General features: G+C 40.7%; 1 protein-coding gene across 1 annotated transcript in view; it reads left to right on the forward strand.

The window, feature by feature from the left end:
- The first annotated feature begins 1,408 nt into the window (after positions 1 to 1,408).
- Positions 1,409 to 25,377, forward strand: part of ZSWIM6 (zinc finger SWIM-type containing 6) — a 175,341-nt gene continuing 151,372 nt past the window's right edge. Inside the window, exon 1 of the mRNA XM_031445781.2 lies at positions 1,409 to 2,072. Coding sequence (XP_031301641.2) covers positions 1,418 to 2,072 — 655 coding nt within the window. The 5' untranslated portion in view covers positions 1,409 to 1,417. The remainder of the gene's footprint in view (positions 2,073 to 25,377) is intronic.

Below are 25,377 nucleotides of genomic sequence, written 5' to 3' on the forward strand. Positions count from 1 at the left end.
CGGCGCCTCCAAGGCGGCAGAGAGTGCGGTGCGCGTCCGGAAAGCCAGGGCTCCCCGCAGCCCGGAGCCCCGATGGAGGCGGGCTGCAGATCTAAGTGCGCACCAAGCTCGCTCGCAGTCGCCGTCCGCCGCCGAGCGGCCCGGGTACACTGTCTGCAGCTGGCTGGGATGTGCGCGCGCGCCCGTGGGGTGTGTGTGTGCGCGCGCGCTCGTGGCGTGTGTACTCACAAAAGGTGTGTTTGTTAAATCCACTGCTCGGGTGTGCCCTCCACCCCGAGCCGGAGCATCCCGGACTCGGAGCGCGGTCTCCGCAGCGTGGCCGCAGAGACGACAAGGGCCGGTTCAAGTTCCCCACCTCCCCGCCGGCGGGCAGGCCGGTTTTCTCGCCCGTGGGGCTGAGGGAGCGCGAGGGCGGGGCGGCCGCGGCTAGCTCGGGACGCGCGTCGCACAGCTCCGGGGCAGGTTCCGAGTGCTCAGCGCGTTTTCAGACACTTTGGCCCGCTTGGCCTCGGAGACAGAGCGGACGCGGGGCTCGGGGCTAGTTGCGCTGCAGCCACCCGGGGTTGCGGAGCGGGTGCTCTCCTTCTCCTCCTTGGTCTTTAAAAGTGAACTGGAAAACAGCCGCGGAGCGCAGCCTCCTCCCTCTTCTCCGGCGCCGCAGCCTGGGCTGGAGGTGGGGGTAGTTTCTCCGGGCTGACTGGAGGGGAAGCGGCCGACCGGGCGGCTTTAGCCGCACCTCCTCCGCCTTCCTCTCCACCCCCGTCCCCCGGGTTCCACGCCGCATTTCTTTGTTTTGAAAGCGGCTCCTCCGCCCAGAGGCTTTTCCCCCGGCGGGCAGGCTCTGACGGGGGGGTGGGGCATCGACCCGTGGGCCCCGCCCCCCACTTAGCCCCGACCCCTCTCTGGTGCTCAAGCCCCCAGCTCCCCTCCCCTCCCCGCTGGGACCCACGAGGCGCGTCCTCACGTGCCGGACATCAAAGAGAGGCAGGGAATTGGAAGGGGAAGTTGAGTAGGAAGGGGGCGCAGAGACCCATCCACCTGAGGCCGGACCCGGCGGCCCGCCCCCTCCCGCGGGAACCCCGCCTGAGCCCCGCCCCTCGCGTCACAGCGGCCTGACATTCTCACAACCCATCGGGCACCCAACCCCGCCACCCCCGCTACCCTGGTGTCCGCGGAGTGCTCTATTTATGTTTCAACCCAGTGATTTGCATAGGCCCCGCCCCTGGCCCTAGGTCCCCCTATCGGTGCCCCGCCTTAGCCTCTACGTCACGGCGAAGGTTCCACCTCTTGTGCCCGTACAAGGAGCGGCGGGCCCTAGATGGCAGCGTGGCGTCGCGGCGGCGTGTGTGTGTCGCGCTTCCTTGTGCCGTTTATAGGGTCCCGGCACTTCCGCTGTCGGGTTAGAAGCGGCGCGGTCATGGCGGAGCGCGGACAGCAGCCTCCTCCCGCGAAACGGCTCTGCTGCCGGCCGGGCGGCGGCGGCGGCGGCGGAGCCAGCAGCGGCGGCGGAGGAGCGGGTGGCGGTTACAGCTCTGCCTGTCGGCCGGGCCCGCGGGCGGGCGGTGCGGCAGCGGCGGCGTGCGGGGGCGGCGCGGCTCTGGGGCTACTGCCGCCGGGCAAGACCCAGAGCCCAGAGTCGCTGCTGGACATCGCGGCGCGCAAGGTGGCTGAGAAGTGGCCGTTCCAGCGCGTGGAGGAGCGCTTCGAGCGCATCCCGGAGCCAGTGCAGCGCCGCATCGTCTACTGGTCCTTCCCCCGCAGCGAGCGGGAGATCTGCATGTACTCGTCCTTCAACACCGGCGGCAGCGCCGCGGGCGGCCCCGGCGACGACAGCGGCGGCTCCGGCGGCGCGGGCGGCGGCACGGGCGGTGCGGGCGGCGGCGGCTCCTCGTCCTCGCCGGCCGCCACCTCGGCCGCCGCCGCCGCCGCCGCTGCCGCCGCCGCCGCTGGGGCCGGGACCCCGTCGGTGGGAGCCTCGGGGTCCGCGGACGGCGGCGACGAGACACGGCTGCCCTTCCGCCGGGGCATCGCGCTGCTGGAGAGCGGCTGCGTCGACAACGTCCTGCAAGTCGGTGAGTCACGGGGCAGTCGCGGGGCCGCCTGTCGGTCAGTCCTTCGGTGGGGGGGGGCTCCTGCCCCCTCCCCTCCGGATTGCCCCTCACCCTGGTGAGCGCCTGCACACCGTCCGGTGTCCTCGCTGGCCCGGACAGCCCTCCCGAGCAGAGCGCCCATTTCCTCCCCGCCCCTCCCCGCCCCCTGTCTCCCCGGACGGGCCAGCGCGAGTGGGAAATGAATCAGCAGGACGCGCCCCACCACGGGGTCGGCGGGTTGGGTGTCGGGTGCCCCTGGCCCGCTCCGTTCCCCGCCCTCCTTCCGGGGAGCACGTCCTGGAGTGTTGCTCGCCTGTTTTGGGGGGTGAATGTGGACAAAGGCGCGGGCGGACGGCCGGGCTCCGGCTGAGGTTGTGTGTGGCGGGGCCGTGCGGGGCGGGGGAGGGGGCGCGGGCCGCACAGACAATGCCGGCTGGGGCCGAGCCGGCGGCCGGGCCGCGCTCTGCGCTCTTCCTTCTCTCTCCCCTTGTCTGTCGCTCGCTGGTCTTTCTTTCTCCTCTCCCCCCTTCCCCGCCCCCTCGATCTGAGGGGAGGGAAATACATTTTAATGCTACTCGGCGGCCGCTCCACTCAGGGCTTCGACGGGCTGGCAGCCGCTGCGCTCCGGGGGTCGCTTCGGCGTCTGGGCTGGCTCATGCGAGCTCCGCTGGCCGCCCCGGGATTTAAATGTCTCTCCCTCCACGCCTCCCCTTCTCCGGGAGGCGCGGGAGGCAGGCAGCGAGCTGGACCCTCTCCTGAGGGACCTCTCCTCCAGGGGACGCCCCTGAATTAAAGGGTGCGAGCTGGGCCGGGAGCGGCTCGCACTTCCCTTTTCGAGGGGCCGCGGCGTGCCGGGGCTCCTGCTGCAGGAGTTCGGTTTGCGCCGGGGGGCTGCTGGTCCTGCTCCGTGCGAGCGTCGGGGAGCAGTGACGGGCTTGGCGCTCGCGGCGGGCGGCTGCGGGAGCGCGAGGCGGAGGGGCTCCGCGAACGCTCCCGCGTCCCTCCCGTCGCGACCGCCTGGCAGCCGGGCACGACCCCGCACTTTGTTCTCATTTTCAGGTTTATTTGTGCCCCTTTCAGTTTTCTGTCACCCTCCGAAAAGGGGAAACCAAACAAAAGAGTCTCTTTATTTCTTTTCAGGGCTTGTAAAGTAGAAGATATTTGACAAAGGCGAGAGAAGGACTTGTGATTTAAAGCTGCACAGCCCTCCCTCATTTCTCTGACAGACCTTGAGAGTTTTCTCAAATACAGAGTTTAAAAAGCTTTCCCTTTCCTCCCTCCTGCCCTCACCGTCCAGTATGTTTTTCTGATCAGATATTTTTTTCAGCTATAGTGATGGGGATTTTGAGCTGGACCGAAAAGAACAATGCTGTAGTGAAACTCCCTTTTCCCCGTATTTTTCTGCTGATTGCAACTGGCGTATTTTCTACCCCGCTCTCATATTGCTATTTAAATTGTGATGGTGAACTCAGTACCTAATGAATGGGGAGCGGTTTGGAAGCATCGAAGTCTCTGGTTTTTAATTTAATCTTCTCTTTCCGTAGTCAGTTCCTTTTATCCTTCTCTTTGGGAGTCCGGTAGGGGTCTGGATAGGGGCCCCAAGAGAGAATTAAGATTTGTTTTAATCCTGTCTGGTTAATTTGAATTCTAATGCAATCTGCAAACGTGATTTTCTGCATGGTCATTTATTTCTAAAGGCAGCCCCCAGTGTTGCCTTTTCTAGGTTGGATACCCTTTTCTTATGTCTAAAGGGGTGTTTAACTTCTAAGGCTATCCCATCCATCCTTTTTAAAAAAAATCTAATTAACATTCTGTCAAGTTACACCTTTTTTTTTAAACCCCCCTTTTCCTGCCTGGTCGAAAGAGATTGAAGTACATCCATGGTTTCTCAGTATCACAAACTAGAGTTTTCGAGTTTTTATGACTTGGTTGGCAATGTTGAGGTTTTTTTTTTTTTGTTTTTGGTTTTGGTTTTTTTTTTCCCCTTCTGTGCTTGACTCTGCTTGCAAGCAATGAGGAATGACAGGAGAGCACATAGGGAGGGTTTCTTGGCTGATTGCATTTAAGCCAGGAATTCACTGTGAAAATAAAGCCAAAGGACAATAAATAAAAGATGCAGTCTTCTCTAGGAGACAGACACACAGCGTGGGCTTTGCCTGCTTTCATCGGTGAAGAGGCCTGGGTGAGTTGGAAAGAAAATAGTAACTTTTTGAATAGTCCTCATAGGGGAAGGAGGCCACTGAATGGAGTTGGCAGTGGTTGATGTAAGTAGTATGATGATTTTCATATAGTTTGAAGAGTTGACCACCCCTTCGGAAACACTTACATACGTGCTAAACAAGTGCTGTACAAATTGTGGAAAATATTCTTTTTTCCCCTCTGAGTTCTGCCAATTTCCTTAACTTCCAAGTTGTATTACTTGTTGTGCCAGTTAGCTTAGAGATGGAAGGCTGTTAAATGCCTGGCAGCTGGCACTGTGAGATAGAAAACTTATGACCAAGATTTTTTTTCCTTGATGAAGAATAGACAGAGTAGCTAGATTAACCATCTAATTTACCTCTAAGTGGTGGTTTGAATTGGAACTGATATGAAGCTTATTTTAATTTTGTGATTTGAGGTAGAACTCTTTTGCTTTAGAACCTGGAGTGGAAAAGAACAGAAAAGTGTGTTGATAGCATCATAAGCAATTTTCTGGTATTGCAAAATTACACGTTTGTACAGGGAGTATCCATTGACTTTTGTAGAGATGACTAAATTATAACTACAATACAGACAATCTAGTTGTTGGACCTTATTTTCCACTTACACTGTTGAAGATTATTTAAGGATTGAGGGATAGAGAATTGGTACTTCCCAGAAATTAAACATACTTGCTAGTTATTTTTCAACTCCTAGATTTTAAGAAGAAATCTAAAGAAGAAAAATTTAAACCTTTAGTGTAATAGTGGTAAACAATGTTTAATTTGTGCAGAGCTGCTCATGAATTGATTATGAGATGTTTTAGAGAAAGCGTAGTTGGCTGATGTTTGTTAAATAAGGATATATTGGAAAGGAGCTATTGTGGAAGGTGCTTGTATATAAATGTTATGGATAACATTTAAGAAATGATTTAGAAGTCATATTAAAAAACTTACCAAAAATTTTGCCTGGGAAGGAGCTTCCCTAATGGAACCTGAAACTTGAACTATAAAGGAAAAGACAGATACAAGTTACTTGATTAAAGAAAATCTAAAAATTTTTGTAGGACTGGGAACATGATGAATTAAGGAACTAACTAGAGCAAGTATTTGCAATATATGTGACCAAAGACTGACAGATAACTACTAAAAATTGCAAAAAAAAAAAAAAAAAAAAGAGAGAGAAATAACCTGGTAGAAAAATGGGCAACATATTTCACAAAGAAATGCAAATTATTAATAAACATTTTCAGTAAAAGAGACACAAGTGAAAATGACATGCCATTTTCATCTAAGATATTGGTATATACTAAAAAGATGGGTAGACTGTATCCAGAATTGGTTGAGGAGGTGAGGGAATGGGATGCTGCCTCCCCTGATGCTTGAGATAGTCGTTTTGTGTCATTTCTAGGAATTATCCTATAAGTATATTGATAGTAGTGCACAGAGATGTTCAGTACAGTGAGTGATGTTCATTGCAGTATGGCTTGCAATACTGAAAAGCTGGAATCAACCCAAGTTTCTATCATAAGGGAACTGGTTAAGAAGTGCTCAGTGGAATACTATGCAACCTTGAAAAAATGAAGTAGATTTTTATATACTGACAAGAAGAGGTGATCAACATATTTCATTTGAAACAAGTCAACTTTTCATATAGTATGCTGCAGTTTCTGTTTAAAAGGACAAAGACTTGCATACAGATGTATAAAAATGTCTGGAAAGGCTACACAAGCCATCATTGAATAGTATCTTTGGAGAGAGGCAGTCAGATGAGCAGGCAAGGTTTTGAGGGGAATTTTACTTTTCATTTTATTATATACACTAGAAGTGTATATAATACACTTATTTTACAGGTAAAATATTATCCTTGTGTTTTTAATTAATGCATTTTTTTGGCTTGGGTGTGTGTGTCCCTTTTCTGAAGACTTGGGTACATTCTTTTTTTGTTGTTGTTTTGAAACACCATTTGCTTATTTGTCACTAAGTAATCATTTAAAAGCAAGAAATGTCCAAACAAAACTAGAAACTAGGGTCTTGTTTTCTGTAGGAGAAGGAAGGAGCTAAGTTTTAGGAGAAGTTGCCTTTTTTCTTCTTTGCTAGTTACTTTTGGGAGAAAAGAATATCACCCCGGAATTCTGTTAACACTTTGATAAACACTTTCTCATGGTCTTTTCAAATTCATAACAAAATTTTATGACTTAGTGGGTAGTAAGGTAGTAAAAGGGGATCATTATTAGATTTCAGATGGTTAAGATTTTAATCAGCCAATTAAGGCTAATTTTTGGCCTTTCTTTGAATATTTTGATTTTCTTTACAGACTGGAGATCATTATATAAAGATATGATTCTAAATGTACTTTCAGAATTCTGTGTTTTGTTTATTTATGAGAGTATATTTCATTGAATGTATTTTTGAGATTAATGGTATAGAACAAATTTGAATCAGATCCTATACTTTTTCTATTTTTTGTTTACTGAAAGAGTACACAAAAGAAATTTTGAAACTAGTTGCATATATATTTTCTATTTTTCTGTCTGAATTGAGTTGTTTGATTTGTTTACAGTTAATTTTTGAAAGTATTTGGATCTCTCACATGTGCTCAGCATTGTTCTAAGGGAGCTTAAATTTTCAATTTTAGGTGAAGAAATCTTGGAATCTGTTATGATACTTAGTTCTCTCATGGTTAGTATTGGTCCAGTGAAGAAATCTAAAGTGTTCAGGAGACAGAATACTCTTCGTAGCCGAAAGATTTCAACAATTCTGTAAGGTGGAATTGCAGATTTGGATTAAGCAGACATTTTTACTCTTGCTACAGTCTTTAATTTCTTGTTCTTCATACCTGTATTGTGAATTTGCTCTGGGATTGAAGAGGAAAAGGGCCATCCCTATTATTTTATTTCAACTGCACATTGAGTTTCACATCCTTTTTGCAGATGTGAAACTTGGATGGCTTTCGTTTAAAAACATCAGGATGCTGTGGAACGTGTCTAATAGAAGAATTATTGCAATTAATTGAACAATTCAAGTATTTTCAATTCAGTATTTTCTTAAGTATGTCCTGGCTGATTTTTAAGATAGTTATCTGGGCCTCTTTTCTTTTCACAGTGGGTAATCAATTGCTATCAATTCCAATTCTAAATGTTTCATCTGGAAAGATGTTGGCCAATGAGCATCTTTTTATTCACACTCATGTTAAGAGTTCACTTAAGAATGTGTGATTTCAGCTAGTAATATATTCAGTGAACAGGATGGCAGTGAAGGAATGACTGTTTTCTTTTAAGAAAGCTGTTCCTTTAAAAAACACAATTGGATCTGTACTAATTCCAAATGCTTACATGCTTTATATTTTTGTGTTAGAAAATCAGTTTTCTTCAGTGATGCAAAATGAATTTGGCACCTTTATTTCAAGAAGCTTACATATACATACGGTAAAACAAACTCATGTGTGTTAGAAATTTTTATTGGGGCAATCATTAAACTTGAACTGCTGATGACCTTCAACTGTTATATTTAAGAGGACAAATATCCTAGAGGAGAAAGCAGATTATAGGTAAGTATAAACATCTTAGAAACAAAGCAGATTATAGGCAACTATTTTTTAAATGGTAATGAACTACATGGAACCCACAAAACCATTTTTAGTTGCCTTTCAAATTACTATCATTTAATTTAGAAAATGGTGCTTTCTGACAACAAAAAAACCTAATTTAATTTTCTTGGTTTATTGATTTTCTGACATATGTAAATGTTTGGAGATTACTGTAAATTAGAAAACATGGGCTGTTTCCTCCTTTAAATGGATTGAAAGACTCATCTCCTTCTGAGAAGTCAGTACCAAATGATAATTTAGAGAAAAATGTTACGTAGTCGTGTCCCATGAAAAGAGACTCTTGTTTCTCATTCCTAGTCAATCTCAAAAATAAAGTGGGTTGGTTAGATTTGTTTAAAAAACCTGAGTATCTCTCCACTTTTTGCTTTCAGTGCTGTGTGTTCTGCTAAGAATATGCTGTGTACATGGTTTTCAGTTCTTTAAAAATAGTATGCTTCCTTTATTTTCTTCATCTAGAAAAGGTAACCAAAGCAAACTTTGGACAGAATGCAGTGCAAAATCTGCTTTTAATTTTGAACTTAAAGATTGACTTTCAGCTGATAGTGAACTCTTTTGCTAAGGGTATGCTAAGAATTTTATATTTGTGGAATTTTTTTTTAATTTGTGGAAATCTTATGTGATAACTGGTTTATTTGTCAGCATATATTATTACATGTATACATATACTTATTTATGTATTTGTAACTAATTGGATGTTCATAAGTGAGAGAAAAGAAGACAAATGAACCCAGGTATCATCTGAGTATCATCACTCCAAGTATATTTTAGTGACCTTTGTGTACAGGTGCACTGTTCTATTTGTTCTTAAATGTGCTGAGAGATGAGAAGCTGCTTTTTCAAAATACTCTTGCATCATGTATTATCTGCCTGAAGAGCTCTGGAGATTTTTAGAGATCAATTCCAGCTTCTCCCATTTTGCTGATGAGAAAACTGAGGCCCAGACATGTTGAGTAATTTGTCTAGAGAGGCATAGTAAATTGCAAAGTTAAACACGGACTCTGTTTTTCCATTACTCAGGCTGCCTCTTAATCTGCTAGGAATGTTTGGTAAGTTTCAGAAAGTCTCAGAAATCAGAAAAAGCATATTCTTGAATGTAAATTGACTAGACTGTTGTAGAGATTATTTGGCTAACATTTCATCGAATGTTGTAAAAGTATTTCTAGACAGCATTTTAGTTTCAGGCCAGATTCTAATGGCTTCAGTTAAGCAGTGATACCATGCTAAATACATGGTAGTGTAAAACATTTGTAGACATTTGGAAATTTTAGAGATGGTCTATGATGAGATTAAAGTTCAGGAAAAGTTAGTTATGATTGCTAACTGTATAGAACTGTATTACAGCTGGTGTGAATATACATGAATGCATGCATACCCTGTGTAATAAAAAATTTACTGAAAGTTGAAAATAGTTATGCAGAATGATTAAAGTTAATATCCAGTAAGACATTTGTCTGCTCTGAACTTAGTCTGTTTGTGAAAACGTACTCAGTAGTGTCTGTATTTGACCTGTTTGTATGTTTTCAGTGTTTCGTCAGTGTGTCCCCACCCTCATTGCCAGTAAGTAGTACTATATACGTAACTGCTATATACACTTCTTTCACATAATTGATGTGGCCTCAAAACTTTATTAACATCTCTAACTTTCCAAGATCTTGTATGATTTGGGGCTCTGCTGAGCTGAGCGTGATTTACGGTGAGCCTCTTCATACCACTAAAAACAACATTTACTAATAGTAGTAATAATAATAATAGCAGTCACTACTTTCATGGCGCTTAACTGTGTGCCAGATACTGCTCCAAGCACTTTATATTTCTTAACGGCCCTGTGAAGTAGGTACTTTCATTATTCTAATTTTACAGATGAGAAAACTGAAGCATAGGGAAAAAGCACAAATAAACTTTTGCCCAAGGTCATACAGGCTGGTGAATTATGGAGCCAGACACAGCTTGTCTGGCTGGTACTCTTACCCTCTCAGTAATACTGCTCGTGATGCATCATCGTTAACTATTCTAGAAGGTTTCCCTTTATGTTTCTAGTCTCTTACTACTTTCTGGAGTGATTTTCATGGTGGCCAGAATTTTAAATTGTGATCAGAGTTACAATTTTTAACATGTATTTTTAAAATTTGATTGGAAAACCTGCATTTTAAAAAATGCCTTTTGTGAATGAATTTCAGCTTTGGAAGATGGTTGTGTGTGGTGGTTTTGATCGTCATCCATCAGACATTTTTCACTTTTGAAAGAGGAGTAACGTGCATGTTAAATCTAATAGTAGTATGTATGTAGCATATATATTTTATTTTAAGGCCCTTTTTGAATGTTATGAATGAAAATTATACTATTTCTTGTACTGATAAAAGGATTAAGTTTTCTTTGAAAGAGATAGTTTATGGGAACGATGTTAATTGGAATGATGTAGCAGAACCTGTCAGTACATTTAAACTCTTACTAACCGAATAAGCTGATCAGATAAATTGGAAGCTCATTTAGTGAATTAATGTGCTTAAAATTCAGGTGATTCACTTTCTGATCATACCTTATTTAACAGTCTGTTTACTGAAAGAATTTTTCATTGTTAATTGATGTCAGATCTCTAATGTTGGAAGATATTGTACAGAAAATATGTGTAAGAAGATAGCATGTAGAATGAGTCCACAGAAGCAAGATATAAATTCTCTTAATTACATCAGTACAATTTAGAATGCTGTATGTGGCACGTTGCAGTTGTTAAATATTTGCTGGCAGTGACTAGCATTTTTATAAATGAAGTATAGGTGTTTTATCATTTCGGTGTAAAGTGTGGAGCCTGGAGCCTCTTCTGGTTTTGCTGTTGTCCTCGGAGAAGGCTGGCAGAAGTTGAAGGCAGCACACTTGTAGTGTTTGGTTATGTTCTTTGCTACTGCTCCTGCTTTGTATTAACGCATTTCTACAAAGAAGATGGTCGTGATTTTTATAAATATTTGTCATAAAGTAAACCCCTAAAACTCAAATACTAAATTGTAATCAGATGTTTGTGAGAGAGGACTTTTTTAAAAAATAAATTCACCTTATATCTTTAGGACTTCATTTTTTTTAAACAGTCTTCAGGGTTCCTTTGCACTTAGGAATTTGTACTTTTCACACCATCTTCTAGTTCTTTCTTCTTGTTCTCCACCAATTTTCATCTGTGTAATTTTGTGTTATATTTTCTCTAGACCATTGTAAAGCTGACGACTAAAATAGCCAGTTTGCAATGATGGTAAACTCAAGTGAGACTTGAGGGTAGGAGATAGGGGAGCCTCTGAACCCAACCTGACTCAGAGCTCCAATTTCTTTCTTCCTTTCTCTCTTTCCCTCACTGCCCATCCTCTCCCCCTTCCTTTCTTGGGCCTGGAGGAATGGAGTGGTGGAATGAGGAGTAGGAGGGAGTGGTAGGGAAGAAGGCAAGAAATCGGAAGAGGTAGGAAATAATTACCTAAGAGAGTGATTCCATTCCCTTCTCTCCCAGCCACTGTCCTCTCCCCTCCAGCCTCCCTTGATTTAGGGAAATAAAGCTGAGGTCACAGGGACCTATGTGTTCCAGCTGCTGCTTGGCTGCTATTTTTAGCTTGGCCCTACATCAGGCTGGCACCAGGCCATGATGGCTTAGGGCCAGCACGTTGTGGGACTGCTTGGCAAACATCAAAAACCTAACTTTTCAGTTATCAAACTGAAGTCTTCAGATATATTCTGTGCTATGATGCTCTACTTACCTCTACTTTTTTAAAATGGGATGTGCATTTTTTTTTAACAAAGAGTTGATTTTTGATAGCAGTCATCATACTACAATAACTATTTTAGTTAGGAGAGAGATTTAAGAATTGCCTTATCAGGTCAGACTTATATCTAGCTCAATAATTTTGGTTTTGCGGTGGCACCAAGAGATGTGAAATTCGCCTGCTTAATTTAAAATGCCTTGGGCATCTTTAAAATTGACATACCTGTTGAAGTTGTAGAGTCTGAATTGGTTTATATAATTATAGTTGTTATCAGGCATTTAAAAAAAGCACATGTACTGTTTTGTCTATAGTTGTCAGTGTTCTCTTTGCTGACACAGTTGTGTGTGTTTAGGTTTGGTTAATGCTGTAAGAACATGTTTGACATAAAAAAGCTTACTGTTTATTCTAATAGGTAGTAGGTGGGTTTTGGTTGAAATACTAGTATCTGGGTCTAGATTCTGCATACTTTAGAGCCAGTATTATGTGGATTGTATTTGCAAATTGAGTTTTAAACTTTTGGATGCACATGTGAATTTAAAAATTTACTTGACTATCAGTTGCACTCAAAATGAAAAGTATTTGTATTTGTGCTTATATAATTTTGGAAGAAGTGAAAAGAGTATCACAGTATGAATCTGTATCTTTGGAAGGGACTTTGATAAGAACAACAGCATTTACAGTCTTTCTGTAGTGGTACACGGAGAAGGTGAGGGCATGTTAGGGATGATTTTTGGTGTACCATGGACTACACTGAATATGAATAGAAACAGGGATGATGATTATTTGCTTATTGAATGGGTCGTTGTGTAATGTACTTAGATCTGTTGGATGGCAGGGTAACATTTAGTTAATGCATTGATCTCATGCCCTTCTTAAGGTAACACAAAGTAATTGGCCAAAATAACTAGAAATAGAATCATATTGATTTTTTTCCTTCACTTTGCTTTTAAGGTAGTTATTGAATGAATTTTTCTGAATTCACTTTTGTGAAATAAGAAAGCTTAAGCTGAGGGATTTGCTGAAAGGTGACTTGCTGGTTTAATGGCTTACAGAAGGCAGATAGATGTTTTAGAGTTGATTTAAATTTTTACATCTTAAAATGAGATGTTTACACTGAGGATAAGAGCAACTTGGGCAGCTTACTCTTGCTGATCCAAGGGTATTTTATTTCTTTACTTAAGAGTGAAAACAAAAATTTCATTAGGAAACATAGAGTGTCTTGGGGATAGAGTACCTAGTACATTGAACTATGTATCATAGTGTAGTAACTATACCATGTGGTGTCTTTTCTGCAGTTAGAGGTTATGATAGGTATGTATTGCAAAAGTGGCTTGGAGATAGATCCGTTGGTCTATCTATGTATGCTTCCTATAGATAAGGGTTTGTGTGTGTGTGCATGTGTGTGTGCGTGTGTTTGTGTGTGTGTGTAAAATTTAATATGGTGCTTAGAACATAGTAATTTACTGGATCGTAGTAGGTGAGTATCTTATGGATCTTTAATGTACTTTAGATTTTACTTAGGTGAGTCATGTTAAATGATGTCAACTCCAGTTTAACTAACAAGCTTGATTAAAACCAAAGCCCAGAAGGTAGTTTGACTAGTGCTGTTTAGATTCCTTATAAGCAAAGTGCTCAAATGATGTTCCTTATTGGAACTTGTCAGAGCAGTTTCTTTGCAGTTTTCATGGATCTCTCTTAGCAGCTTATTAAAAAAGGCATCTTGTCTAAGCTGTTTCATTAAGTAGCAGGAAATTCCAAAGTATTGGATAGTATTGCATTTTTGCTTTTAAGTAAGGACTACTGCAATCAGGAAAAAAAATTTTTGAAACTCTTTGTTCATTTTAACAATTTGTGGAAAAATTCTTGTATTTTAAAATGGACAGATTTTTAGAAAAATTCTGTTTCAGCAGTAATTTAAGTTTTATCCATGATTTTCATGCTTATTTGTTTTCCATAATTTGTTTTCATAGTTTATAATTTTAGATGTGTTAGAAAAAGACTGGTGATGTAAGAGCCAGTGACTGGAAGTTTATTCAAAATTCAATGTATGTATTAGTTCTGAATTTGCTTTAGTATCTCATAGCTTAGCAGTGGCTTATTTTTTGATTTTGATGAGACTTCAGAGTTCTGTGCTCTTGTATGAAATCTGTTTTTTGACATATAAGGATTTTTTTTTAAACTGTGTTTGTGTGCGTGCACTGTGTGCACACACCTGTTCGCATGCCCGTGTACATATGTGTGAGTGTGCATGTGTGTTGCGAAGAAATGGTGATAGAGATGGGCCAAGTGGTGGTAGGTTAAGGTCAGAAAAGCACAAAAAATTCAAGTAGCCATGTTCAGATATAGAGGGTCCCTTTCCTACCCCCTCCTTCTGGAATTTATAGTTCACTGGGCTACTTATTTAATATTAAAAAAGTTATTTTTTTTATTGACTACTTCCCCCCCCTGCATTCTTCCTGTTAAAGATAGTAACAGTTGAGAATGTAATCTGTGATAGTTTAGTGTATATAAAGGCAGTCTATCTTATGGTAGTTTTATGGATGTACTGGCTGTGGCAACTCTAAAAGGCTGGTTTTCAAAATGTACTCGAGTTGCAGTTTCCCACTTTTATCCTTTACAATTGTGGAGCAACTAGTTTTATCTTTCTTTTCGGTTTGCCTTTTTAATCATTTAGAATTGAGCTTTGTACCTGGCTCTTTCAAGAAGCCTTATTTATTGATAAATCTAGTAAATTCTGTCTTGACTCTTTCAATAAGCCTTACCTAAGAAATCTAGAACTGTCATACTGTTTTTTAAAAACAGATATAATACAGAGAAAAAATGTGACAGTGAATTTACACATGTTCATGTATAACTGAAAAATTGTGCTCTACACTGGAATTTGACACAACATTGTAAAATGATTATAAATCAATAAAAAAAAGTTAAAAAAACAGATATAATAGTGAATCAGCTTCTTTTATATACTTTGGTTTTCTTTCAGTGAAACTAGGTAGATCATCTAAAATTCTACACAGAGCTGTAGAGACTGGCACTGGCTTGTCTGATTCATGGCCTTTTATAAACCTGAGAACACAGCTGTGGAACTCATCTTAATGTAAAAATTGGAGGAAATGAGGGCTAATTTCTTACGAGAAATTGGAATATGTAGGATTGTAGGTTTCTAAGCATCTTTCATAGAGGGAGCAACAATGAGGCTGTCAAACAACTCAGAATATGAAGTGCTAATAAATAAATATAAAAATATTCTGCCATATGTAGTTGCAGAGTCATTTTGAGTTTTCTATTGTTTAGTAGGTATTTCTAAGTCTTTTTTGGAGGGGTAAGAATCACAGAGTGTTTAAATACAGAGTCCCTTTCTGAAGTTGAAAGATAAATGTGCTAGACTAGAAAAAAAAATACTGGCAAATTTTAAATCCAGGGTAGCTAACTATTAATAGTGCCAGTGCAGTGTGTACATAGCAGATGTTGAAACTCCCTTGAATGAATGATAGGTTCAGAGTATGTGACAGTATTGTGTACCTGTATGAAATTCTTAGTTGAAAAAAATAGCTCCAAGTTCCAATTTCTATTTGATTTTCTGAATCTGAGTTGCTGTAACTTAGTCTCTTAAGAGGTATATTGAATAGGAATATGACCACAAGATAGGAAGGTTGGTTTTTTAGACTTGTTTATTATTATCAGTACTTTTCTGCGGGTACCACATCAGGTTTCTTTCTTCCTTTCTTGTTTGAGGGAAGTTTTTCCTTCCAGCTTGTTAACTTGTTGACAGTATCAGCCAAAAACCTGTTCTGAAAGCAGTTTATTTATTAGATGATTCCAGCTTCTAAACAACATAATTTGGGCATTCCTGTGTAGAACAGTACTTTTAGTTTACCAAGGAAAAAAGCTTTGAATTTTAAATACCTTTGAGGGATTAAGAAATTGGCTTTTTATTTTATTTGATATTGCACTTTGGAAAACGTTTTTTGGTGGGGGGAGGTAATTAGGTTTCTTTATTTTCTTTTAATGGAAGTACTGGGGATTGAACCCAGGCCCTCATGCATGCTAAGCATGCACTCTGCCACTGAGCTGTATGTCCCCTCTTTGATACTGCACTTTTTAAAGAAATTGGTAAAAATAAATTTAACCAGTTTTTAAAACTTTCAAATGACTTGCAAAGCACAGATAACTTCAGAACATCCCACAAAATCTTACACATTGTGAAAAGACATTTGCTAATTGGTGGGAATGTTTATTAAACTGGTCTACAAAATGCCGATGACTTTCCCTTGAGGTAGCATTTACTTAAGATTGAGTTTTACGTAAAATGGGACACATCAAGCAGTTTTTTGAACAATATATGAACAATAAGGGTGTACTCCCAATGCTTGGCTTATAAGAGGGGTGGGAACCAGATACTGGGAGACCACATGTTCCCATTTGCCCAGTCAGTCTTGGTTTACGACTCTTTTCCTAGTAATAAGGAACAGTCACCTCTTTTACTCTTATTAGTGTTTCAGTTCAGATGATAAAATATATTGTTACCCTAGCCATATATCTTGTTTTTCAGAAAGAAGGGGGCAATTAATAAATCAGTTTAAAATTATACTCTGTGTGTTTGCACATGCACGTGCTACACAGTGTCTGTAGGGAGATAGGGAGGGAAGGAAGAGTTGTTTGGAACAGAAAGGAGACCTTTGGCTTATCTTTGGTCTTCATCAGTGTGCTCCGCTCACTCTTTCAGGTAAGAAATGTATGATTTCTTTCTGCATTCTCATTCCCACCAAAAGGAAGCAACTAAGAGATTCTCAATTTCCATAGGTTTGATGTATTCCCCCCAACTCCTTTTTAGTAATTTAAAGATATATAAATTTTCTATCCTTATTTGATGTTACAGTGCTTTAGCATACATTTGTATTAATGATACAATTCTATTTTGCACTTTTTTTTTTTTTTACCTTTTATTGATGTTTGTAGGTACTGCTCATTTTAGGTGCTTGCAGCCAGCCACTTCTGTCAGTGTACGTATCATTTGCTGATAACATGGCCATGAGCTGGAGAAGATGCCTAACCCATCAGGAGACTAGAATCCTCTTCTCTGGGTCTTGTGTTACTACCTGTTACCCTTAGGCAGATCATTTACTGGCTCAGAATTTCGTTGAATCCTTATAAAATGGAAATAATTATACCCTTGTCACCTCTATCATGAGGCTGTTAAGGGATGTATTTGGGAATACATGAAACTACTTGAATTCTAAACAGTTACACAAAAGGGAAGATATATTATTGCTATGCTCCACTTTTTACCTAATTTTCTCCATTTATTACTACTTTCTTCTAGTTTTCTATATTTTCCCCAAACCCTGCAATCATCATATTGATTTTGTAATCAGAGAAGGAAAACATTGTTTTAAAAAAACTTAAAACACTAAATTTTACTAGCCACAGGTTAATCTGTTAATATTTTATTATCATTATAATTTTAAGTGATTTAGTGCAACTAAACAAAACACATATTATTCAACAAAGTATAACTTGGCATTAGCATCTTAATGCCTCTTGTTTTTGACCCCAGTGATTGATGAATTTTATCTTCACTGGAACTCTGGAATTGTTCTCCTGAAAGTGGAAAGGGATATGGCTAAGATCAGTTCAGTGGTATTCATGAGTGGAATGGACAGTTTATGGATTGACCTAATCAGTTGGAGTTTAGTTTCTAGGCTTCCCTGAATATTTGCAGTGGGGAAGGAGAGGATGGAAGAAGATACAGAGCACTCAGATGCAGATGTGTTTCTGAGTTTCTCAAGTCATAGGACTGTATATGTAAGATTCCTGTCTTTTGGGTACTTGAATCAATGAAAAGAGTTGATTAACCCCTTTCTCCTGATTTAAGATTTACAAATTAAGTATTCAGGAAAATAGTTTCAAGTGAAATTTTAAGAGCTTACTATGAACTGAAATCTTGGTTGCATGTTTTTTTAAATTCTATTTTTGGGTGATCTCATAAATTGCTGCCCTTGAAAGCTGTGCTGATGTGACCTGAATGACCTGCCTTACACTTTTCTAGCTATCCAGTGAAAGGCCTGTTAATGGCCTTTCTGTATTTCTCATATGGACTATAGGGCTTTCCTCTTCTTTTGTATATGCTCTTTCTTTGTGTATACACACATGGGTGAGTAAGAGTGGACTTCATGTATTTGTAAGACTGTTACAGTCAGCTCGTAAATTTTGGACAGGCAAGGATGAGCTCTTACGATCTGTATTGCAGCCAGGATGGTGGTGCTGTGCTCTCCCTGTGCAGAACCTTCAGAAGTGGCCTCCCTTTGCTCAGAGGACTAGTCGTTCGTGGGTATGCAAGGCCTAACATGGTCCAGCCGGGACCCTTAGGTGCCTTTTGCACACTGTTCTCCCTTGCCCTTCAGCTGCCTTTGCCTGTGTTCTTTTTTTCTACTTGGAGAGGTCCTCTTTGCCTGATTCATGCCTCAATTATCAACTGGACTTAGAGAAAACTCCTGGCAAAGAGTTCTCTCCTTTGAGACCCTAATCATAGTTTCCCGTGTGATTTTTTTGTTTGTTTGTGTGTTTGTTTTCCCCATTAGGTTGTAGGTGTGTATGTCTGTTTTGTACGTATTTTTGTATTCATAGCTCCCAGTACAACCCTTTGCACATAGTTGACTCTCAAAAAAGTTTGTTGAATAAATGGATAAAGACAGTGGTGTTTTACTTGGGAAATATTTTTCCAGGAAGAGGCGCTGCTTTTACTGAGTGATTCTGTCTACTGCCTATCTCACACCTACCCCATGAAGAATATGTCAGTTTGAAAACATAGTCTAGTTTTGCATTTGTGGTCTCTTCGGGCCACTCCCAGACTACCCAAAGGTACTGTTTCATTTGTTTCTGCTGTTAGAGGGACTTCCTTAGAAGGGTGTGAGAAGCTCCCTTATCAAAGTCAGTTGTATTGGTATGTGGGTTTATATAACATGGATTGAGAAATTCAGTTTGTCGTGTTGCCTGGGAAAAAACAAACAAGCAAAGGTTTTGAGAGGATGGTAGGGCGTGTGGTTAGAGCAGGGGACTCCTTGGTCCACTTGTGTAGGTCAGTTCTCTGCTTTCGTCTTTTTGTTCTCTTGCAAAAGCAGCTGTGTTCCATCATGGTGGGCAGGGCACTGGCTTTGAACAGAGCTCATGAACAGAGTCACTGTGGGCTACACAGCAGGGCTACACAGCAGGCCTGCATGTGACATCTTTTTCTGTTTGTAACTCTGTGCATTCTGGTCTATGTGTGAGCTTTTCTTTTTCAATTTTTTTTATCATGTTAATCTTTGATTCTGCATGTTGATTGAACCCAAAAGGAGCAGGCTAGAATGATGCATGTAAGAAATATCAAATATCTGCTGCATAAAGTTATTTCTATCTTATTAAAGTGATCTTGGACAAACATGAACTTTTTTCAAATTTGATTTTAGTGGGAGACTTGGTGGCAATGGATGAAGGAGGTACTTAAAAGAGAAGATTAGTACAATAAAAAGAAGCTGTCTGAGGCTCTTTAGGTGCACACAGCACTGTTATTGGAAGGCAGTTCTGGGTGCTGGTGTCTTAGCAGCCATGTTGATGGAGAGATTTAGCAGTTTGCTGATTTGCTGGGGATATTCTCTTCTTACTACTAAATTATAGCCTAAAGACCTGTGTGACTCTTAGAGTAAGCCTTAAAATTTCCTTTCCATCTTTTGTTTTTAGGAAACTCCTCTGTTTGTAGGTGAGGAAAGATTAGATGCGTCTTTCCAGGCAGCATCCAGGGTCTTTCTTTCCCTTCTCCTATTCCCACCTGTGTATAACCATGAGACTATATAAAGGAACATTTCTGGAGGCTATTTAATCTGCTAGTCTGAGATGCCAGGACCTTTATTTTTTCAGTTGGAGGTAGGCACTGTAAGAGTGTGCAACCTGCCAGGCTAATATAAAGTAGTAAATAAAGTCAGGACACTATCCTTTCTTATAAGACATGGATTATTAGATTTGCCTTCTTCTGACCTCTTTCCTGCTGCCAATGTATTATACCCTTTCCTTGAGTTAGTGAACTGCCTGTGGGTTCAACTTTTATTCCATAGGTGGGTGTATCTGCAGCAATTGTAGCTTACTGTGTAAACTGGTCACAAGTTAAAAGTTTAGGAAGTCTGTATATAACTTGTTATAATTTTAGCACCTTAGCTTATTTAAGGTATATGTTTTGATTATCTGATTTACAAAAGTATCATATAAAAGTTCATCTTTGCTGTATAATTGCTGAAATAGAGTAGCTCTGCTTTTTATGACCAAGTTATCAGATGAGTAATTACTCTCTAGAATGAATGGTTCAAAATGAAATAACTACATACCTTAAGTGTGAGGTGACACCAGATATATTTAAGCCCCAAAGGTATGTAATTATCTCACTACTCTTGCACATACACACAAGTACATTTATGCTTATGGCAAGAGTTTTATATGCAAAAGAAAACACTTTCTGATAAATGAAAGGACAGCCCATTATTTTTGAAGGGCTCAGGTACTGTTTAATATTAGAAGCACCATTTCAATCCTCTGTATTTCTTTAGGGTATAATTTAAATTTATATATCACTGGATTCTAGAGTAAACCAGTATCAAACCATGAATTTCAAATATTAAGGATAACTTAGGGAGCTTCTCAAAGTACCATGTTTATGACTTAAAATCTGCCTCTGTGCTCAGAGACGTTATATTCCCCATTCTTAGACTCTTATTTTGATCATCAGTTGTATTAATTAAAGGCAATGGATGTTGTACTCTGATTTCCTACTGAAAATAGAAACTCTTTTGTAGTCTTTTAAACTTTAAATTTTATGTGTAAGTTAATCTGTCTGGTCTCATTCTATAGATCCTGAAGAATTAAAGGTAGTATCTCAAGCTGATTTGTCATTTCTATTCTAAATTCTATATTAAAATAATATTTTAATCACATTAAAATGTGATTAAAATTTTTTGTTTATCACAATTCTACTCACCCCAGCACGGAGTTAACTGTGCTGTTATTGAATGAAGTGATCAGGTTACATCAGTTCCCCCCATCAAAGGACCTGATACTTCAGTTTGGGGATTTGGTTGTTAGTTGTGACTTTGCTCCCAGTTCACAAACCCAGGAGATGAGAATTCCTTAGCTGCGGGCCCAGTGAAGGCCCATAGTGGCTGCTAGGTCTTCCCTTGGGCTAGAGAGAGGCGCGTTGAGATACTGCCAGCTTTGGGACTCCAAGTAAAATAGCAGTGATGGTAGCTTACCTGTTTACAATGTGATTCTCTTGGGAGGCTTTTTTTTTAAATACAAGATTAGGTGGCAGGAGCAAAATGTTAACATAGTTTGGTAACTGAGATCAGTACAAACATTTAAAACTTTAAATATTCTTTAAAAATATAATTCACAAGTAATTTGTGAAAAAACATAGTAGGATGCTACCACTATCCTAAGTATCAGTATGTCCAATAAAGAGACTGGTGAATTTCTGTTCATCTGTAATTGTGCTATCTGTTGTGGTAGCATTTGAAACGTGGCTAGCCTGAACTGTGATGTACAGAATTTGAAGACTTGGTGAATGTAAAACATATCATCAATAATTTGTTGAAACAATAATACTTTGGGTATTTTGAATTAAATGAAATGTATTAATAAAATCAATTTTACCTGTTTCTTTTTGCCTTTTTTAATGTGCCTACTAGCAATTTAAATGTACATTTTTGGTTTACATTTGTCTGTTAGCGCTGGCCTGTAGACCCTTTGGTCTCATAAGTTTTTTTTTTTTTTGTGTACACAGTTCAGCTATGATTTGATTACATACTTGATTTTAACTTTTTGCCAACATAAATCTAACATTGTGTAGTGATCCTTAAACCTTAGTTCCAAGACACCGTTCTTTAATTGCTCTTCACATTATTTAGGACTGTTTTTCAGTCTTACATTTCTAAGGTAGAAGAACCATCTGCCAAATGATTATTTTCTAGGTTTGAGACTTCATTGGCTAAGTTATTTCCAATTATCTGAGTCTAAATCAATTTTATTTTTATAGGAAAGTTCAGTGGATTGGTTGTGATATTTAAAATTGAGATTTTATTTCTAGACAAGGTATACAATAAGTGCTAAATTATATTTACTTAAAAAACCATTCCTTAGAAACCTATTGGCCTCTGTAATAATATGAGGCAACTGTCCTAAAAGTTTGATTTTTCATATGAAGACAGAGGGGTGGGATTTCCTTGAGTTTCACAAGTGTCTTTTGGATTTTATTGTCAAATAAAAAAGGGGGGATTGTGGATCAACATAAGATGGCTAATTACTTGTTTTGTCTGTTGTTGAAGTTTTCAAAGTGTGATCCGTGGTTCAGTAGCATCAGCAGCATCACCTGGGAATTTCTGAGAAATGCACATTCTTGGGCTCCACTCCAGATAATGCTGACTAGGAAACTCTGGAGGTGGGGCCCAGCATCTGGGTTTTAATAAGCCCCTCAGGTGATTCTGATACATGCTTCTGGCCTAATATACTGGTTAGGGTCCACCCAGGAAAAGGAAGACCACTCTTAAGTTTTAAAAATAGGAATTCAGTTCAGCAGATTGGTTACACAGGTGATGGAGGAGCTGAGACAGCAAGATAGAATGGTGAGGCAGCCTAGAGATTACAGCAGCAGGGGGAGAATAGTACCAGTAATGGTAGGGTTATGGGAGCTCTGGGGTCAGGGTTACTCCCGAGGAGATTGGGTTCTCCTGGTAGGAGCTAGAGCCATGAAAGAAATACAGCCTTTGCCGGGAACACTTCCTGAAGTGGAGGTGGAGGGGGCAATATCCTGGCTTCTCCTTTCTTCCTATCTGCCAGTTCTCCACCAGTGCTTCCCATGGACTGAATCCAGAGAAAAGCCAGTTGACCCAGGAGCCTTAGAAATTATGTCTGTGTTTATCAACTCTCCTGAGCTAAAGGGCTCTCATAGAAGAGATCTTTGGGAATAGGCCCAGGACTGGCACATCTAGTATTTACACCTTAAAACAAAGTAATATTTTGATACAATCTTTTAAAATTAAAGGCATTTTAATACCAAATTATCTCAGGATAGAAGACAATCTTCTTAATGGAATAAATTTAGCTTTATGAAAACGAAACCGTCCATTTATAATTGCACATATATAATTATAATTGCACTGTTGGCTAGGCAAACCTTTTTAGGGACCAGCTTCTGTGAGTTTGGGAAATGTTACTTTATACATCTGAAAGATGTTTTATTATCTGTTTATCCCAGGACCGATTTTAACCCTCCTCTTCCTATTTGAGGAGTTACCAAGCTGTCCTTGGTTGTTAACTCCACCTTGTGGCAACTATGAAAAGTTTGTTTCCTCAGTTTCTCAGCCAACTTTTCCTGGAACACATTGGATGTTTTTTCTTTTCATATTTTTCTTTTCATTTGTTGCCTAAAGCTTATTTCTGCATTTTTTTTTTGTATATCCTCTTTGCCTCCAATATTTACTTAAGTTTTTTTCCTCCTAATTTTCCAGTGTTCTCTCTTCTCCCTTGTTTCAGTTGTGATGAAATTCTGACTGATGGGAGAAATGTAATTACAATGATAGGCTTGTAACAAGGAAAATGCAAGTTGTAGATTTTCTAAGTAAAGTTAGAAATAGTGTCTTGAACCTTTTAAGCTCTTGAAAGGATCCCTATGATCCTCCTAGAATCTCTGCACAGAGTCATACATTTCCTCGTTCTTATAAATTAACTTTTTTTCCCAGGCACCAGTATTTAACTGCTGTTGTTTGAAACAGTATTGTTTTATGCTGTTTATAACAAATGGAAGCTAAGAAGCTAACCACAAGTTTTCCCCCATGAGGGGAACTGTGTTCTGAATTCCAGTTGACTGTCTTAGGATCCAATTACGTCTTTAATGGTCCAAAATAGAATCTAATATTTGTGAATGCAAATGGGTCTGGAATATATATTTTTATTATATTTGAAAGACCTGTGCTTTCATTCACTAACTTTCTTGTGTTCACATTCCAGGAATTAAGAAAAAAGTTGTAGATAAGTGAGGACTGGTATAGTTTCCATTATACTTGTAAGTTTTTATAATAGGGAATGCTGCCATTTAAAATTTGGAAATAGAGGAGGAATTCTGTTTAATGGGATCTGGTGGAAGATCAGAGCTATTGTTTAGTGTGCAGGGTGCTGACCTGGATGCTACAGAGCAGTGCTTCCAACCTCTTTTACTTCATACCACACAGAAAATAATATTCCGTACAGTACACTGTACTGGGGTAGGAGATTTCTGTAGAAAAGCTGCTAGTGGGCTGGTGGGTGAAGACCACTGGCCTGGGGGCTGGCAGCCCCACCTGCTTGCCCCATGAGCTGAGGTGTCAATATTTTACAATGTTCAGCTCTCATACTGGGCAGTTCTGCTTTATGGAGGACATTCAAGGAGATAATGAACTTAGTCTCCTGAGGATCTCAATACTTGAAGCTTATAACACAAGCACATAGTGCTAAGTAGTGATAGGACTGAGTTGGTGAAATGCTAGGAAAGCATAGAAGAGGTTAGTTCAGTTTGACGTGTAAGGGATCTAGCAAAGGCTCTGTGGGGCATGGAAGGCATTCTATCCAGAGGGATTATCTTGTGCAAAGGTATGGAGGGACCCAAGGGGAGAGAGAGTTTGGGGAATGCCAGGGATTTCGGTGGGGTTAGGGTATAGGATTTGGCGGTGAAAACAGGAAGCAATATATTGGGAGCTACTGTTAAGAAAGTAGGCAGGGGTTGACTTCAGGAAGGCCTTTATGATTGAATGGGTTCGTGACCTTGGACACCACTGATTGTGACATGATCTGACACCTTCCCTCCTCCTTTTAGAAAAATCCTCCTGGGGCAGTGTAGAATGAATTGAAACCTGCAAGCTGATGAATCCCTGGGTAGGGGAAAAAATTGATCCAGGCTAGATAAGAAATAATAAAAGCTTGCACCTGGGGAATGGAGATTCGGAGGGCTCCCTGCAGTGAGAACTGGCAGACTGTACTTATTGAAGAAAGGTGACTCAGGTTTGGAGCCCGAATGAAGGAAAGGATGATGTGACCTTTTTCAGAAATGGAGTCTGTATGCAGGACAGGGAGTTTGATTTTAGACATGGATTTTAAGATCCTTGTAGAGTAACAATGATTAGCTTTTATAAAGTGCTTTCTAGGGGCCAGATACTGATCCAAGCTTTTACTTTTTTCTCTTTTTTAAACTCACTTTATTCTCCCAAGAAGGATAAGAAGTAGATGTTATTAGTTTTTGTCCAATCAGGAAAATAAAAAGCACTTGATGTTTTAAGTGCAGAAGGTTTTAATGCAGGGAACTAGTTACAGTGTTCATTGGAAGGGCTGTGTCCGGGGGGGCTGGATGTTGGCACAAAAAGGAGGGAGTGTGTGTGTAGGTGAATGTTGAAGGAGCAGAAAGGGGAGGGCATGGTACTCGGATGTCAGATAGCTGCCACATAACTGGCTGCCCTGAGGATTGGCTGAGCTCTTCGTTGGTTCTGCTATTTTGGAGCCACCACGGAAGCTGCTGGAGCCTGCGGTTGTCTGCTGCCGCTTCTGGAGTTACCACCAGAAACAGGAAACCAAAGAAGACATTTTTCCTTTTCTTACCTTGCAGTCTCCTTCCATTGTTTTCCATGGGCAATACCCAGCAGGAAGCTTGTTGGTGAGGGAGTTTGGAAGATGTAGTTTATAGACTTCTAGCCCCTTGTAATACTGAGAAGAGATGA

The sequence above is a fragment of the Camelus dromedarius genome, chromosome 3, assembly GCF_036321535.1.
Source record: "Camelus dromedarius isolate mCamDro1 chromosome 3, mCamDro1.pat, whole genome shotgun sequence".
Classification (NCBI taxonomy): Eukaryota; Metazoa; Chordata; class Mammalia; order Artiodactyla; family Camelidae; genus Camelus; species Camelus dromedarius.